The sequence below is a fragment of the Hyposmocoma kahamanoa genome, unplaced genomic scaffold (genome assembly GCF_003589595.1).
Source record: "Hyposmocoma kahamanoa isolate Upper Pololo Valley unplaced genomic scaffold, ASM358959v1 63, whole genome shotgun sequence".
Taxonomy (NCBI): Eukaryota; Metazoa; Arthropoda; class Insecta; order Lepidoptera; family Cosmopterigidae; genus Hyposmocoma; species Hyposmocoma kahamanoa.
Window position 1 is genome coordinate 7,491,156 of NW_020653851.1, and position 19,786 is coordinate 7,510,941.

Genomic DNA, 19,786 nt, shown 5'->3' on the forward strand with positions numbered 1-19,786 from the left:
GTTTCCTTTCGGCGCGCCACGCATATTGTCGCAACCCCACTGTACTATGTGTCTGCCTCGTAAGTGGTGCGCCGAGCAATCGTGATTTCTTGCCTTCTTATTGAAGATAAAATGTTTTGTTTTCTTAAGTGGAATGTATTGCTGTTTTTATCTAAATAGGAAAGTTGTTAATTTAGGACTAATACTTTATAACAGGAAAATACCTACCTTATATGAGCCTAAGTTTTTGACGGAGCAAGCAAGTCGAACACTTCGACCAGCTGGTACGGTCACGTTCTGTATCACATCGGTGAACTCTGGCTCTTCCACTACTGAAACAATCAAAGTTCTTCTGTTATTGTTAGAGATTATGTGGATAGTAATTTCGCGCCGATAAATCCCTTCATTCATATTTTTCTGTTAAACTACGTTATTTGTGCTAGCCAGTCGGAACCGGGCTCCTAAAGATATAAATTTAGATAAATTGGAACGATCGCCTCCTAAGCGTTATCAAGGAGATGCCAAGACTTTGCAGTTATGAGGACATTTTTGTGTCAGAGGATACGATTTGTAATTCTCAAATTATCAAAGCAGAACGCTTTTAAACAAATTGAGTGGGTGATAAAGAATAATGTCGTCGTTTATCAAGCTCCGAGATAGATGACTCCTGCTCTGCTCTGCCCATTTTAAATGCGTTTGTCTTCGACTCGCCAAATTGGCGCTCTTTGTTTTCTTTTCGCGTTTTTAGTTTTATGTGAAAGCGATGAACGAGAATGAGTACTAGATGGTACGAATCGTTTAATGGCGCCACTTATTGCTGAACAATGCAGTTTATCACAAAAATACTGTTGTGTTTTAGAATTGTTGTTCAGGAATGAGTGAGTTAATAGTGTGAGGGTGGTGAGTTTAGCGTTGCGGTGAGATAGGGGGACAAGCTGGCCGGCTGACTCACGGAGCGGTGATGTCGTGCATACACGGCTGTTTGGAGAATAAACTTGCTCAGTGGCGATAGTTCGCCCTCACGGTTGTTTACGTATCAAGGTCTTGTGCAAATAGACTTTCAATAGATTTGTTTTACCATGAATTTTATTTCATTCAATAATAGAATTTTCATTCATTCAATAATAGAATTTGGGGCAATGATGGCTTTAGTTTCAAGGTTTGATGGATTAAATGGGTATGTGGATAAAAAAACAGCCAGATTTATTGCTTATGTCTTGGTGAGTAGCTTATGAAAGGCAGATCTTAAATTACTAAAAGGCTTAGGTAAATTTTAATAAGAGATTGCGTATACGCCGTGGTTCATTTAGATCCGGTGTGCGATCGGCGAGTGAAGATGAAAGCTCGGGTTGTTTGTCCATGATCGCATTAGCGGTAGGCATAAACACGACTCTCCGTTTTCCGGCTCGCTGCGTTGACTCGACTGATGTGGATTGCGCATTGCCTGCCTCATACCGCCCTATTAGCTGTACGTGCGTTTCTTCATTGTATTGATTTAACGTGACGGTTTTCAAGGTTCTCTTGAGGTTAGTTTATAAATCTACATAATGACAGACGCCTCGTATGTTTTCCACATTGTATGTTATCGAAATTGTTAAATAGGTGTACTGTGGTAATATCTTATATATTCAATAAATAAAGTTGAAATATTTCGGAATAAAATATTTTTAATTCAATTTTAATAACAAGAATCATTAATTTATTTGCAACATTTCCTGGTTCACTATACACTATTTTAGTACAAAGATATCCGTACACAATTCGATCTATTGATGACGTCATTAAATACTAAATTTATTCCGATTACTAATCCTATGATACACCTATTAAGTACTCCTTATTATGATGTCAAACGAGCGTACTCTTATCGATTCACGGTTTAACAAGCAGACTCAAAAGGAACTCAGCCCGTCGAGACGAGATGTTCTATTTGTTTCAATAATACCGTACATTAAAATTAACAAGGGTGACGTCGGCAATAATCTTGCACACTGGTGCTATGTTCGCTACGGCATTTAGGGGTTAATTAAGAAACCGCAGACTGGAGGGGTAATCCCTTTGTCACCGAAGGCAAGACGCTGCCTGCCTCCACTACACATGTGTGCCATTGTTATGAATTCAATCTACCGTGGCTATAACGTGTCGTCACTACAAATGTGTATGTGATACAAGATTTGCCGGCGACCAGCTTAGGACTACGGAAATGCTACGACTCGTAGCTCTACCTACGCGACCATGAATAGAAATAGATACATAACTAACTGGAAATCGAATTGGAGCTAAATGATTACTGTAAGGAAAACGACAATTATATTTCTTTACATAACGCAAGGAGAGTTTTTATAAGTACTTCACAGATGAAACTAAAAGATATATTAAACAATTTTCCTGTAATTCGTCAACAATCATGACGAATACAAGAGGCAATTCTAATAATTACGACCGGGGATTGGGTCGACTAAATATTCCAAAACTAATAATGAATGGGGCCACTTCGGTCGGGCCTAACCCGAGAATAATCTCATATTAAAGCTGGCCCTTATGCAAATCAGAAGCGGTCACTGGGAAGTCATCAGGCACGCGGCAACGACGGTGACGCGAGCGCGGCGATGTAGCGCCCCACCGCAAATTGACAGCCGCCCACGCCGGCAAATTGATTATGGCAACACAGACGCCTCGTTATATTACCCAGTGACACGCCGATGACAAATAATATATCACTGTGGTCATCTATATGCAGTCTGAATTTGCTATTGTTTTCCAGCAATATTTATTTATTTCAGCACTTATTGTACAAATAATTGTAAAAAACAAGTATTGGGATAAAATGCTTCAAGAAATTGCAATTATTTAATAAAATTTTTTTCGTATTTAACGGTTCTTTTACTCCCGCCAGGGACATTTAACGTCGTATTTTCACAGCGAAGTATCGAAAAGAGGACGGGAACTAATCAATTAGCGCATCACAGTAAACTGTTTTTCTCGATGGCAATGGCGGTGCCATTGCTCCGTTCGGAGTTATGTGTTTTTCCACTTTTCATAAAAAGACCACTGGAAGCTGTCCAAATCTAGCAAAGGCGTGGCACCGTTGCAGTCAAAGTTTTTAACGATCGCATTTTCGACTGCGTTTGTACGTATAGCTTGTGCGTTTTACGCAGATTTATACGAAGGACTAAAGATAATAAATATACAGATTGTAAAATTGAAATTTCCAAAAATATGCTTTGATTTGTAAATGTTGTCTTCTGTACAACAAAATAATTAAGAGCTTACAACAACGAAGTAATAAAGAACTAGCAATATACATATATCTAAATAACTCGTAGAAACAGGATAAGTTGAGTTGACCCCACAAAGATTTGCCCACAAAGATTTGCCCACAAAAGCGTGTCCAGTGGACAAATATTTAAGTTTATACGTCCCTTGTCACAGATGTTGCTCGTAATATTCTCGTGTGCGATCAAATTCTTTTAAGAGAGCCCCAGATAAAGAAGCGAGCGGGTGTTAGGCTTGGGTGTTCGGACTTTCACTTATTTGTATGCTTCGCCCTCCGCGGACGAGACGTGACTATTCGAGATACATAAACCCTGAGTGAATACAGAAAATAGAAATAAAGTAACATATTATCTTTTAGTGGACGGATTGTAAAAAAATACTACATATTTTGTTTTATTGCCATCCACGTCACGATCTCTCTTCAATGATTGATATTCTATCAGTGTAGTTGAAACAAATAAAGAAGACTATTTTATTAGAAAGGGTTTTGTAGGTAATATAGTACGGACGATATAATATTAGCGTTAACTGATGAATAATAATTTTGATACTGACATTGTAATCGTCTTCTCTGACATATCAATACCCTCACCCTATAAACATGAAAAATATGAAAGTATTCAATGGGGTGGCAAAGCCTTTAAGAATAGTTATAATATGTACATCTATATTACGTTACATCTCGTCTTTTTACAAACTCTCAATAAAGCACATACTATGGCCGCTACTATCTTAAATGTGGTAAAGTTATAAAAATGTTTAGCTGTCAAAGTGACATGGCGGCGGAAGTACAGAAGCAGATGTTGACCCGCCCCTCTGTTCACCCGCTGTCAAACGTTCGAGAGCCTGGAACACCCCTCCAATCCACTACCGATTTCCGTCAGAAAAACCACTCACTATTTGTTACTTGTTACTGACCCATACGTTTTCAATACGTTTGTTTTGTTGTTGCGAAGGCGATGTATAGACTTAACTAGGTCACGCACCTAAACTTTTTTGTATTATGTAAAAAGAAAATTAAATTGTAAATAAAAGTAAAGCATGAAGAAAAACTCTGAGTTAAAATAAGATTTGTTTTTTTATAGAAAATGTTTTGTAAATGAAACTATTGTTTTCGAACCTAAAGTCACGTTTTTCACTATTCTTTACATGGCTCGTGACCATTATTATGACCTGTAAAGAGCCCGAAACGTCGGTTTGTTGATGGGTCTTTTATTGATTATAAATCTAAATTAAATCATCATACTCATAATTATACATACCTTAGCTGTACTCTTACCAGTAATAATGGTGTCTAAGCTAACTAACTACTGGAAGCCTTATCCTAATGCAAATATCAACAAAACTGTAACTGATTAATATATTTTTTATTTATTGTAAAGCAAACTAAAACGTTATCATTAATTACAGTCTAGCCTTTTTACAACACTAACAAGCAATTTTAATTTAATAGTTTCCTAAAATAAAAGTTTATATAAATAAACAAATTGTCCACCGACAAAATATATTTTAATATTAGTTAAGAGGAAGGCGCTTTGTTCATGTGTTAATTGTTTATAAACGTTGGCACTAATATTTATTTTATTCACTAAGCTACACTAACTCAAAAGGTTCACTTCTTTGTAGTCTACGCACTGTAATTGTATTATCTAGTAGCTGTATAGCCTCTATGTTCACGTGATGATATGTTCGTGAGCTAGTAATAATGAAATAGACACAAAATAGTTTCATTTCCAATGTCTAGCAATCGCGAAAACCTAAGAACACGATATGTGTCTAATTTTACTTATTTTTAGATATTTTCGGAGCAAAAACGATGATTCTTAAAAGGCATCCCGAACTCAAAAATACAAACGACTGAAGGCCGTAAAACAGCGAGTTGCCATTTGCATAATAAAATATTGTGAGGTTGATCACTAATTGAACAAGTGTTCTCAGTCTCTGGCTCACCTCACGGGCTGACGAGCTGAATCGTGGCCCGAGCGTAAGTCGAGAGATCTAATTAAACCACCTACCGCGGTGAGCCGAACCCCAGTCGGAGCCTATTATCGCGCCTCCTCCTATTAGCATTGTCTCCTCGAGGGCGATACTTATCTTTATTTAAATTCACTTCTTGGTAATTGGGTTGACGAGTCGACAACGTGATTTGCATTGATGAAAATTGGCCGGTATATCCACTGTGTAACATTCTAAAATTCAAACTTGGTTACTTGCTGCCTAATTTAGTTTTTATTTGTATTGTCAAATCGAATCTTAGTTGACGACTTCATACCGAAAAAGATTTTGTTATCAAATGTAGTTCTATCCAGACCAAAGTTTTTATGAATTCTCTTTCATACTCTCATGTCTTTTGATAAAATGTATTAACTCAATTCTTTAAGTAAAAATAAACTAACTGTATTAGAACTAAACGTGTTTGGCTTTCATTGCCATAAGTGGTTATAATAAATTACTCTCATCCTAAGTTACCACACATGTAGGAATTATGTAGAGTATGGCGATCCTTGACGGCAAGCATACGAGCTTTTTAAACAGAGCAAGTAATTTGCATACACATCTCATGAGCGTAGAGACGTAGGCATTACTAACGTGAACCCACTATATAGCATATTTTTGATAGAGGCATGCTAGTAGGGTAGGTTGGATGTAGTGGAAGGGGATGCGCTTGGTTATTTCTCATTACGGAACATGCGATAAAATCACATAGAGTCGTTGCCTCATTAAAATCTTCTGGTGCGCGCATCTGTAAGCCTTTTGTAAAGGCAGAGAGCGCCGCTCTCGACGCCTTTCACGTGTCATTTCGGGCACAATGCGCGTGCCGCGTCGTGTCGCGGGGATGCCACGCCAGGCAATTTTCACTGTGACATGCCACCATAGGGCTTTTATCAGTTTATCACGAATATTTTATGAAAATATACTGTGCCATCGAGCGATTCCTCGACGGAGCCGTAACTTTAATTTGCAATATTTTCAAACAGCAGTCAATATTAGTTACTAATAAAAGTTCAATCTACATTTCGCTTATAACGCTTCTCACTCGTCAAAACTCAAATAAAAAATTAATTTACTTGCCCATTTTATGTTGGAGAAACTATAATTAACTATTCCCTTGCTGCACCAAAGCACTTTATTAAGGCCAAGTTGCTCGAACCATTTTATCGCAAACTGCACAGTGGCAACTAAGTTACTATAAAATAAAATTATTGGAGAAGGTCCTTAATTACTGCGTCTTGCAAGTATCGAATTTTACCCCAAGAATAAATATACAATATCTTGTTTCCGACGCATTTTATGTGGTTTCAATTAAGCGGAGTAGTAAATAAAAGGTACTAAGAGTATACATACTGCTGAGAATTTGTAACACATTTATAATTTAACGAGAAGTAGAATAGAAGGTAATAGTCACTTCAGTACATAAAAATAAACACAAATTAAATATTGAAACATCGAAAGTAATTATATCTACAAAGGAAACGAGGGGCAAATGAGCAAGTGAGTGTTGGTTTTGGTACAGCGCGGAGCGAAGCGGAGGTTTAAATTTAACGCAGCTCACTTTGCATATTCAAAAGGCGGTCGGTGGGCCACCGCGCGACCTGCCCACTTGGAATGTTCTAACTGTTAACTTTTCTTCCGCGAGTCAGGAACTTTTAAATATGTCAGAAATGTTAAAAAAATGCAATACACTAGTGTCGGTAGATGATGATTACAATGATTTGCAAACAATACCTATAAAATTGTTGATTACAATTTGTCAATACCATAACATATGTTTTATGCCACAGACAGACAGAGCGAAATTGAATGAGGTACTTTGGGTATATCACCCGATAGATTCCCTAACATTTGTCTAAGAATCAGATTCATTGTATATTATTTGAAAATAATACCATTATCACAGATTCACCACAAATTACTGGCAATGGTAAACGAGTGTAAGGGAGCGCGCAGTTAGGCGCAATACGGTGAAAGGTTTAATATTTGACGGTGCTCACTTTGCATATTCACAAGGCGGTCGGCGGTCGCGCTCACCTGCCGACTGCCAACGACTCCGAATGGTAATGCCGCCTATTAGCTGCTCACTATGCGCTCCTGTCGCAACGAACACTCGGTTCCGTGCCACTCGGTTGCCTCCGAATTGGTTTTCAGTAATGAACCAGTGATTATTGTCGTTATCTATCCGAATACTTGTGGCTCTTTTAGTGAACTTTTCTAATAAAATAATAATTGAAAGTAGAGAAAATAATCCTATGTTATATATGTATATTTTGTACATGACCGTATTGACATTCACTACGTGGAGCTCTAGAATTGGCCAATAAAATAAAGTTTTGAATAGCGTGACTAGATTTTTGAAACATTCTATTTTCTTTCAGTGAATTGAAACGGCGGCCCACATGTGTGCAAATGACCAATAGACGTGGCACATCGTCGCTGCAGCGGATGCAGGTCACGATCCCGCACCACCCCTCCCGCCCCGCACCTTTCACAAACATAGGGGTGTCAGTTATATTGAAAATACAAATACAACAGTCTTATTCTAGTAATGCTTTATGTGTAAAACTTGAGCGATGACGTTGCGCTTGAGTTATGATTATATCCCAAATAACCCAAAGTCATGCAGAATTAAGCAGAAACAAAAGAAAGCAAGGAACCGTCAGTTTTTGTCGCCTATGATGTTGTATTTCAAAGGACGACCTATATAATATACTATTGAACTTATTAGTACTACTCGGAAATTCAATGTTTGATTAATTAGGGATAATTAAATATAGTCTAAGCTGTCTAAGATCAAATTTGATATCAAAGTTAATCAAGATTTTTTTTAATGTAAATTAGTATCGTTGTTAAGCGATTAGATGCGACTTGTACAAGCATAATCCTAAAATTATGTACGTCTACATATCGTCACTTGAATGGAAAAGTTTTAGTAGTTTTCGTTTCGTTGATAAAAAATTCAATATGCACTGGACCCTAATCGTAGTTATCTAAACATTCCCCAGAGGTACGCCGCAGACTCTTAAAAAAGTTCATTCAAGTTCTAGAGATTCGTTACGCTCTCCTTTTCCTTTGCTGATACTACATGAGAAAAAGTGATTTTATTTTAAAGAAATCTTTAAGAGGGCAAAGATAAATCTTTATAGAGCCGCAAGTCTGTATTATATAAAATGGTAATATAGATATTTCAATATCGTTATGGACAGTACAAACAGAGATCATACCTACAGGCAACGATATTACCAGTTCTGTCTATTAAAAAATAAATGTGCCTTACGTGAGGCCCCCAAAGTTATTACACAAATGCACACACATTCATTATATATAATCAAATTTTCATTACTTTGTATGTAATATCTTCTGAACTTCGGTGATCAGAGGCCATTGCGATGCCGCACACGGATGGATGACGTAGCGTCTCCAAGGAATCAATGCTCTGCCAACCCCAACTGTGTATACAAGTAATTTTCTTTAACACACTCGGCGAATTCTAACACTGTTTTCATAACCGATTCGTTTGAAAGGATCAAGTTAGTCGTTTGAGATAGATTTTCACATTTATGTACTACAACGATATAAAATCCAAGTATTGCATAATTGTTTCAAAAACCACGTGACTGCAGCGTTGTCAGTAACTTCATTAATTTTTAACGAGTTAGAAAGAAAAGTCGACCGACATGAAAGGACTCAATGAAAAGAAAAGCACCACTCATCCAGCGCCATGACAAAATGAATGGATTGGAATATCATCTAGCGATAACACTGACTGAGCGTTTTTTTTCCTCCAAAGCAAGTCGGTTGTGTTATGTACCTTTAAAACCGAGTTGTTAGTATGTAGATATATGCCTAGTGAGTGCAGTTACGTATTCTGTCGTCGGTAGTGGATCGTTATCTGTTTCCACTAAAGGAAACTGACTTTTCCACGAAAGAACCCGGCGGTAGCTCCCCCTGCGCCCACTGCGGCCCCCTGGCTTCTTCTTTTTACGTTATTTCATTTTCTTTGCTAACGTGCACCTGTTAGTTAGCTGCCGGCGGCTCTCATTGCTCTCGCTGTTAGCCGGACGTTTTCTCCCATCATAAAAAGGATATAAATTGTTTTGTTCCTCATTCGCGGAAAGCTATCTGTTCTTAAGGGAAATATATGAGAAAATTAGCTAAAACAACACACTAGCGCGCACATTCTTAGAAAATGAATACTTTTATGCATATATTAAGTTGAATATATATTTTTTGGATAATACTCCTCACATTATAATCTGCGTTATATACCATTTCCTACAAGAAATGTGAAGATAACTTATCGTTGCTTTAGGTAAATCCATAAGCAAGTTTGCACGTAGGACTTCTTTTAAAGACCTTTTAACTGCATTCCATTTTTGTTGTCCGTTCGTCCTGTTTTGTCATTGCTAAAATGAATTAATTAAGATATAACTAGTCAGAACCATGAAATAGAGATTGCTACTATACAGTTGTGTTTAAACATACAATTAATTTTTAAAATTTAATACTGCGCTGCACAGTCACAGATGACATACCAAGCTGCAATACAAAGCTATGAAAGTTTATGTTATATATCAGCACAAAGAATAGGTCTCAGAGAATCGTTAGAACACGGTCTCCTGATACATTTGTATTCCTTACAGACAAGTAATCAATATCCGTTCGAACACCGAGTGTCGACAGGGGTGTCTCCGATGCACACCAATTTTATTCCACTGAACTTGCGTCAATGCAAAATTTATTTATTTATTGCTTACTTTTTAATTTAATTTTACCTGGCAAACAGATGGACAGTTCACTTGTTCGAATGTGGTCACCGCCGCCTATACACATTCATTATACTATACTAACGTAGTACAATTCATATAGCAAGTGCGTTGCCGGTTGAGGGACATAAGATCATACGTCTTTGTGATCGCTCATATGTCGTTGTGATCGCGCTGACTGTCGTTAACCTTCTTACGACAATATGAGACAGGTTGGTACTATCTGCTCGTGCGAGCTCTGCACATGATAAGAAACCTACCACCAGTAAAAATATACATTATATTATACACTTAATTGCAATGGAGATATCGAAAAATTTTAATGACTATTACATACTCAATTCAGAAAAAAATGCATCACTTGAGATGCATTAGTATAAAATAATTCTATGTAATGGCTTTCTACGTAAACTGCGAAGTTTAAAAATTTGTCTGTCAGTATGTCAATATACATTTAAGTCAGAATATCATTGTATTAATCGAAAGAAAGAAACTGATATATAGTATGCTAAGAGGACAATGTTATTATTTTGTGTTGCGAAAAAATAAAGCTCATGGTACGGCGTCACGCGTGTGAAGTAAAATAACAAAACAACCACATGGCTACATGTGCAGATGGGCTAGATACATATTTGAATACATTACCAGCCGCCAGATAATACCGCCCACATGTCATAGGTATTCATAACGCCTACTCAAGCTGCTGTGAATACTGATAACAATATTTTGGGTATCAATATTTGTGTCTTATGCTTAAGCAGTGACTGTTAAAATATCTTTATACGAGTACAAACATACGTACTTTTGGTTAATGTTTGGGTAAACGGTTACTTCATATTTTTAACCGACTTCAAAAAAGGACGAGGTTCTCATTTCAGCTGGATGTTTTTTTTTTGTATGTATGTTTATTAACTCTGTGAACCGATTTTGATGATTCTTTTTTAGTTAGAAAGAGGATACCTCAGAAGTGAACCCATTTAAGTTTGAAGAAAATATTCCACCTCTAAGGGTGGTAAACTAGGGGATGAACGGCTTTTGAGGTCGGTTTTTTTAGTACTCAGTACTGAGATTATTATGTATTATTGGTCAGCCAGGCGACATTATGTCGAAATAATTTTGTTTTCCTCTTTTGTTTTTCTTTTTTTGAGAAACCACGTTTAATTAAAATTATTGAAACAAAGAATGAACACAAAGAAAAATACCTTCAATCTGAAACTAAGGACACCGCTAATAGCTACAATTTGGCATAGACGCAGGTTCGAGCCGTAGGTGATAGTAAAACATCATGATATTCATTCCATGTTTATTTCGTTATTATTTTTTTAGCCAAGATCGTAAACTCTGATTTTGAAACTTGATCTTCATCGATAAATAGACTTTTTTTCAAATTAGAGAAATTTTCTGAGTTATTATAATTTTGCGCTTCGTTCCAGGAATATCGCGAAGTCTAGCCTTTAAAAGGGCATCCACAATTACATTCGTCCGACACTGTTGTTTGATTTTGATATACTACATAAATATCTATATGTAAATACAGAACATAATCTTTGTGACTAGCGAAGGCTTACATAGTGAAATCTTTACTTTGTGAATAAAATATTTTGCTTTTAAGGCCTAATGTATCGGACACATACACCTCATTTAATATTTAATGGTATCTTTTATAAAACTTACAATTGCAAACAACTTAAGTGGTAGTTACGAATCAATAAACAAACAACGAGTTTGCAACGTAAAGTAAACAATCCTAAAAGAGACTATTATAATAAAAATACGTTGTCTGATATCAGCCCAGCCCTAACTTTACCGTTCAAACAAACAAATTAAGCTAATAGCGTAATCCCATATCTGCCAAGTTACAACCTTACGTCTATTAGGGGATTTGATCTAAACTTAGCACAACTTCAGTGTGCTGGCAAATTTACCGCCCATGAACACTGGGTTATTCATACCTTTACTAATTTTTTGTAGATTGTAAATTTCAAACGATATCGTTCGATGTACATTACATTACTACTTAACCGGTATAATGTAAAGCTTTGCAGCGAACAGGCGATGTAAACGTGACTAATGTTGCAGTCGACTTTCTATATAGAAGTATGGGGGGCTGTTAGTATGTTTGCGAGTCCAGCTAAGGCGTTCGCACCGGCTTCCTGTAAACACGTCCATTGTGTCCCAGACGTGTTGCCGACTCATACCCTTTCATATAGGAAAATGTTACGAGAAATTTGTTTGTTATACTTTGTTACCCTGTACAATATTCATGCAGGGATACCAAATGGAAAAATAAACAATTTATTCCATTCTGCGTCGCCAACTGTGTGAAATGTGTCATAATTTACCAATCTCATGTTGTATTAAAATAATTACCATTTGATTAATTGACAAAGTCAGGCATATTTACCTATTAATTACGTAATTCGGACTATTATCGGAATATCATTTAACCATTATACTTGCGTAATGAGTGATAATTTTGTAGGATTCGTAATTGAAATTACTGTTTTGATAATAGTGTATAGGAATTGTATAATTATGTAGATCTCTGAATGCCACGTCCACTTTTCAAATCAATATGTATCTACGAATATCTACCATTCATAGCGCTGTTCGTCGTAAAAATATTTGTATGGACGCAGGATTAATGCTTGTTCAACAGTTCTACACTTACTAAATCGTCTACGCAGCAGTGTGCTACGTTGCTACAGCGTAGCAATTAGCTACATTTGTAGTTATGCAAATCAATCGCAGTAACTTCCTTAACAAGAAAAGCAAAGAGCAATCTCTGGTGATTTGTTTGATCCCATTACAAGTTCCCAATTACAGTCCACTTAACAATCGATTAGCAATCTGTCACTGGAAGTGGGCAAATGAAGGGCGCTCACTTGAAGTGATTAGACAGCGACCGTCGCCTTACGAGGACACTCGGCGGGAGAGCACTCGAGAAGCGACAGTTGCGTACAAACATAACGAAATAACAATATGCACATTGTTTGCACGAGGATTCAGCTGTGACAACCTTACATACAATAGACTTATTTATGATGTAAGATACATTTCATTGAAATCGGAAAAACGTTTGTTGCTCCTATTATCAGAGACTTGGCACAATGATATTGAACATTAATTATTTACAAATGTTCTTAAACAATTCGATTCCTTTAAAATGCATGTCAGCACTGTAATGAAATCACCTAGCGTGAACGTGTTAATAGTAAGCTTTTCAGTGTAAAGCAAGGCGAATAATTAGAAATGTTCGGGCGCAGCGTCCACGAGTGATTGATGTAGTGGAAGCTGGTGCTCTTGCGCCCCCGTCGCCTCAGTCGCATCCCGCATCCCACCCCGGTGTCGCCCGCGCTGCGACAACTTGGAGACATTAAGAATATTTAAATTGTAAATTGCTCCCCTGTACTGAATACCTATTTGGTAAAACTTTGCCCTTTTCTACAATCGTCGCGCGGCAGCACTCAAACTTTTGGATGTTCTGGCTTACCGATGCTAGAAATCTTGACAAGGTTGTTAACGAGTATTCTGCAAATTGCGAGCTTACGACAAGGCACCTCATATTAATAAAAATAAAATTTTCTTTATGTATATCTTCAATTATTCGTAAAATACAGTAATATAAAAAGTTTTTCCCATAAAAGCAAGGAACAAAAAATATACGTACCTTACAATAAAAAAGCATAGACGAGCGGCTGTAACATGAATATAACAAACTAAAGAACCGGACTGATTGAATCATCCGGTTGTTCTTTGTCATAAATCCGACAACGACTGGCGGCCAACAATGCGTCCTGAAATCGTTCCATTTCTCATTTTGTTACTTTCCCCTTTAATCTCGCATCCGTACAAAAGTGGATCAGCTCGGCGAAAAGGCATAGCATCCCAGCCGCTCCCTGATTAATGTATTGTATATTAGCCGTCGTCATGCATTAGTTCGCCTCGATGCCTCAAATGGTACTTGGTTTGCCTTGTAATATAACAGGCCAAAAACACAATAGACTGTAGAAATCTGTTAACAATATCCAAATATTCTCGCACTATTGAAACCTGCCACAACCGCAAGTCTATTTTACACATTAAGATTGTAATAACCCTTTTTCTTAGATATTTGCTATTGGCGCAATTTCTAACGTTACATAAGTTTTACAATTTAAATTTTTTAAATAATTTACGGCTGTATGCGATCCAGTAGTGTTATAAAAGTCAATAATAAATTATATTCCGTTCTAGCACAGTGTGTTTCAAGGTCCCAACATTTAGTAATAAAAAAATAATCCATTTTTTTTTTTAAATACGACTACGGATATATATCTGACTGTAATTTTTCCGGCAAAGAGGATGGTTAAATTATTGACACCAGAAATATTTCGAATAAAAAACAAAAACGTACTGTTTGCACAAGTTTCTCTGCCCGCATACAAAAATAAGCAAGGGTAAGTAGGTAAGTCACGCGCCCGCTGCCGGGGTTCGATACATACGTGATCGAGACGCACTACCGCTTACTGTTCCTTTGAAATAAATTATGAAAATATTTAGTCGGTAAAAGTTACTTCATAGGGGCTTTATCCTTATTTTCTGACATAGAATTCTATTTGATATTGAAATGATTCATATTATTATTGGCAACCCTAATTCAGCTAATACCAACCACAAACGACTGGCAACCTGACAAATACCCGCTTGGGAGAAATAATGAACGGTGATGAGAAACGATGGGCTATCGACGTCGGGCAAGTGTGGCCACTCCTCGATCCCCTGTCAATCTGGAAAAACAGGAACTTTTATCTTCAGCTAATTTGAGCTCGTTGCACACGAGGCGGTGAAATGCCACTTTTGTTCAATGGTCTTTCTTTTCAATAGAAAAAGGAGCATAGATTGTTGTTAAGAAAGTTGAAATAAGCATAATATATGCGTGTAGTGAGCCCAAACTGCAATAACCTGAAAAAAATTGCAATACACAGGACGTAGAGACCGTTGTCAAAAACAAGAAATAAAAAATGTCAAGCATTCTCATAAATAAAGCTAAACGGAAGAAACATGCAAAAGCCACATAATTGTATAATTCCTGCTTCCAGAAAGCGGAAAATCCAAGTCAGCCGAGATTACAACCGTTAACCAACTGATCCCGGAATGGAAGAAAACAGAATGTCTCGCGAGTTGGATAATGTTAAATTTATTGCAGCGCTAAAATGTTTACAGATATCGCGCGGGAACGGAACGCCCCGAGGACGGCGAGCTCTGCTCACCCTTGTAAACACGTTTTATTGGCTTTATAATATGTTTTACGCGTGACGTTTTACAAACGATCCCCGAAAAGCGTCGAATTATTTTTACGGCACGTACTCGCACGCCGCGCGAAAACATTGGGAAATTCAGTATACACGAGGGATTTTCTAATTACGCATTTTCTACAAAGACCCTTTTGTTCTTTGATATGGAACGAAAAGGACCTAGGTTTCAACGTTTTAATTGCGGACTAACAAAAAATAACAAATACATGGAAGTCTAGATGCACTTACTCGTCTTGTTTAAATAAATAAAATTTCAACAATTCCCATTTTTATGCAAGGAGTTAAAAAATTCTTATTATTTTGTTGCAAAGCGACTTTGTTACACAAAATGTAAAATTTCCCTCCCCCTTTCTCGACTTGGGTGCTAATTTGTGAAATCACAGAGTGAAGTATGTGTTGTATGGAGAGTGGAATGCGCTGTGGAACAATGCACGCCCTAATAGCAGTCAACCGCTTGATGAAGGTCCACGGCACCCCTCGCTCCCTCAAAGGGCGATACCAATACCTAACGAAAGTGGTTTTAACGTGCAAAAATGGCACATATAAGACAATGCTTCAATAACAGTAAATATGGCTGAACTTCAAATGCGGTATAATTATAAAACTGAACATAAAATCCTATCCTATTTCCAACAATATTGAACGCTTGAAACCTTGACTGTCAAATGTGGGAAGCATCGTATCAAAATCGTCCTTCGAAGACGTGTATATTAAAGGTAAGAGGTGTTTATATAAATGCAAAACAGATCGGCAGCTTGTCAGTATGGCTCAGTGCAGATCCTGTTGATCGAATATGGATTTAGAGTTCCCCATTTCGGCGCACCCTCCTGCCCTACAGACGCGGTCGGACAGCCGAAAAATAATCTCTTGTATATGTAATATTAAACCTTGGAATGACGAGAGTATACATTGATATTGTATTAACGTACAGGAGTACTGGAATAATAATTGCATATCTTCTGCTATGAGAAGAAAACTGTATATCTGAGGATGTGCTATTCATTTTAATTGAAGTTGCAAAATAAACCATACAAATGTTTACTCTTCAAACCGAAGGCAGGTACTAAGTAAAAAACTTGATAAGACAAACCTCAAATTCAAGTGACTTGAGTTACAGACCGATGAACAAGATAAACGTCGGAAACCAACGAGATCCAATGCGTCTTAGCCGATTTCCTTATCAGCCGATATTCGTATTCGTGTTCACTGCTGAAATATTTCCCTCGAATCCCTCGGTCGTACCTTCGTCCTTGTGGCTGAATCCAATCGGAGAGATATTAAAACTTTCCGTTCGTAGAACGCAGACCCTTTGTACGACTCGAGAACGCCGGCGATCTGCCTGCGTATTCTAAAAGATGCACGGAACTAATTTGACTTTACAAATCAGCAAGAAAACCCAGGGAGCCGGACTTACCGATTGGCTCGCAAGTATTGATTTATAACTTTCCCATTTCTAATAAAATTTCACCGATAATTCAAAATCTGTTGACTCTGCCAAATTAACTTTTAAATTATGTTTGTGGTTTTCCTTTCTATCTTCCTCTTTTTGGCGAATAGGAGAGTGTGTTCGTTATTCAGCCTGCAGCGCATAAATAATTAAGAAGGCGTTCGAAGCTACCACCCGCTCCGTGACCTGCTCAGTTCAAGTAAGTACTAATTAGAACTACAACATTTCTTTGTACAATTTAAATTTTAAATTGGATAAGTAGTACAATTCGGTTCTATAAATCAGAAAGTTTATTAATTTCTTTTTTACTATGCTACCAGACTTCTGAATACCGTGTATGCCATTGTCTACATATGAATATTTAGTTGTGAGAAAAGTTAGTTACCACAGTTACGTAGTGTGAGTACATATTACGTGTAAAGAATTTGTGTAGAAACCGCTATACAAATAGCAAAACTAAAAGTAAACAATCTTAGTAACTTTTCGTAAGTTGCCAGAACTATCTGAAACCAGACGTTTGCACACATAAACTAGTTCCCGAGAGCCAAGTCTGGTTAATTTGTATTCGGCCCTCGGACCGCCGGAGGCACTGGCGTGTGCTTCTTTTGTAGCTTCAGAAACCAATTTGTATACCAGTAAGGAAATTAAAAACTTCTGGAAATTTTCCTAGTTAACTAACCTAATAAAAGCTTTATTCCCTTTGATCATGACAATCCGATTTCTAGATTAAAAAGAAATAGTATGATATTACAATATATAAACATTTACAACAGTCAACAAAAGCAATTGATTTTTCATTAGGAATAAATAAAAGTACTCAAAAAAAAATAAAAACTCTAATTGTTCTCCATCAACACAAATTAAATCAATTAGCAAAAAACTTACTACACCAAAATTTTGCGTTTAACAGACGTTACGAAAAAAATTGGAATTAAACGAAAAGTGACGTTAAGACAGATGTTAAGCGCCAGAGCAATAATTAAGAGGCTGTCGGTGGGAACCGCTGTCGTCGTCGAGATTTAATTAGAGAGGAAGAATTCAACATCGTGGCCACTTGTTCTACGTTCCACACCGCACGCTCACTGTACTTCGTAGGCCAGTACTCCTACTGTCACAGAAAAAAAATACATAATAGCTGAGTGTGTGTTAGTTACATTTAGATATTGTAATTGAGCGTTGACCAAAAATTTTTATTCAAGTTCGACACTAGCAGTATCAACTTATGAGTAGTTATTAAAATATAGCATACTACACAAAAAGTACGATAATACGACACGTCTGCGACTGCTAGCAAATCCGATTTTCCGTATCTCCCCATATTTGTATTCGAAGCCCGATTCGTCTAATATTTCCTTCCAACTCCACCACGCTATCTGCGTTCCTTCCTGACACTGAATCTAATCGGAATAGATATTAAAATTTTTTACAGACTTTTTCCAACAATCCTGAGATTATACAATAAAATTTTACTCTAAGAAAATCATTTCGTAAAAATCGGCAAAATTTAAAATTACAAATGGATCATAAAAGTAAACATGCAAACAAATTTTGTAAACTGGTTGGAAATAAAATCCAAATAAGAACGTAGCTTACACAAAATTGAAAAGAAATTGAAGGAGTCTGCGGATACTTTAGGCAAATAAACAGTGAAGGAAAAAGGTCCTGATTAAATGAAGCGTCCGAGTTTAAAACCCGAGGCAGACAATATTGTGTGCCCGTCCCTCCCTGTGGTAGCTTTGTAAGAATTTCCACGAAGAAGTGTTAAAAAAGAAAATGCTACTTTGATTTCATGTTTTATGTAAATGGACGCAAAGGAGTAACCCGGTTATGGAGGGTTAACCTTCTGCGTTACATGTCATCCCCCTTTCTTACTTCGGCTGAATATTTTTAGTAATCATTGTAATTAAAGCTTTGTACAATAAATAGCAGATTATGCATCGGTAAAGATGGCAATGCTCAGTAGCGGATTATCCTAAATCTATCGATAAATGGCACTATATACTTCATTAGACGTACGTTTTACGCTTTCAATAGATGAAGTCTCAAACATGAATAATAGTGGTCGAATTAAGAAAAAAATTGACATATTATCCTTACAAACTGCAGCGGTCAGTTTCTTTATGATAAAGCACAAGTTTAGCTTAGAAATATTTTGAAATTTATGAAAAAATTGGGATCCTCCATAAAAACGTCACAATGACAGCTTGTATGATGAATCTTAATTGGAATCATTTTTAAACGAATTCCAAACATAAGGAGGTTCTCAATTAGGCAAATTAGGGGATGCATCTAGTTTATTTCAATTTCACCACACTTTCCGTTAATCGATTAAAAAAACTTGGCATATAGACGTAATTCCAATTAAAATAAAATGTTATGGTGATCTAGAGCGTATCTGATGTTGGAAATGGCAGACAGAAGCGAGGAACTCCTAAATAGTATATAGCAGCTACCTTGTGTTTGGGCTTATATGACTCGATTTGACGAGGACTTCCATATATATGTATGCCTTTCAGTTATCCTTGAGGAGACCGCGGTAACGAACACAGCTAAAGCGGGTAAGTAAACGTGTGTCGGTTCGGTCGGAAAAAAGTAATTTTTCCACTGTTAAAAAAAATGGTAAACTGGTTTGTTTCATGAATAAATATAAATAACTACGTACCTCTTAAAATTGTTCCGCTTCCAAAGATTGGTACACTCTATTTGCCGTTGCTATTTGATCTCATGTAAGCTAATGGTCTGTTTATGATTATACGCTTTATAATGTACAAACAGATCAGTAATCAAAGATCACATTAGCGAGATGGGTGAACTCAATATACACATAAAATTGTTGACACCAGAAAGTTAGGTAAGTGGCTGGGTTAGTCTTATGTACGCCGTCTTATCTAATTTATTTAACTGTTACGGTGAAACGAAAACAACCGTCTTTATCTTATAACGTAAAAACTGTTTCCGCAAAAACTAAATTGCTCGTAGGACTTTTTAGAACGTTACAAATTATTTAATAGAATTAACATTGGGTT

At 36.9% G+C, this 19,786-nt stretch overlaps 1 protein-coding gene across 3 annotated transcripts in view; it reads right to left on the reverse strand.

Annotated features, from left to right (window-relative positions):
• Window positions 1–19,786, reverse strand: part of LOC113230360 (lachesin-like) — a 117,004-nt gene that overhangs the window by 40,286 nt on the left and 56,932 nt on the right. For 2 of the 3 annotated variants that reach the window (XM_026464259.1, XM_026464261.1), the window contains exon 2: window positions 208–311. In XM_026464259.1, the coding sequence (XP_026320044.1) occupies window positions 208–311 (104 nt within the window). The remainder of the gene's footprint in view (window positions 1–207; window positions 312–19,786) is intronic. The other variant, XM_026464260.1, reaches the window with a different exon arrangement.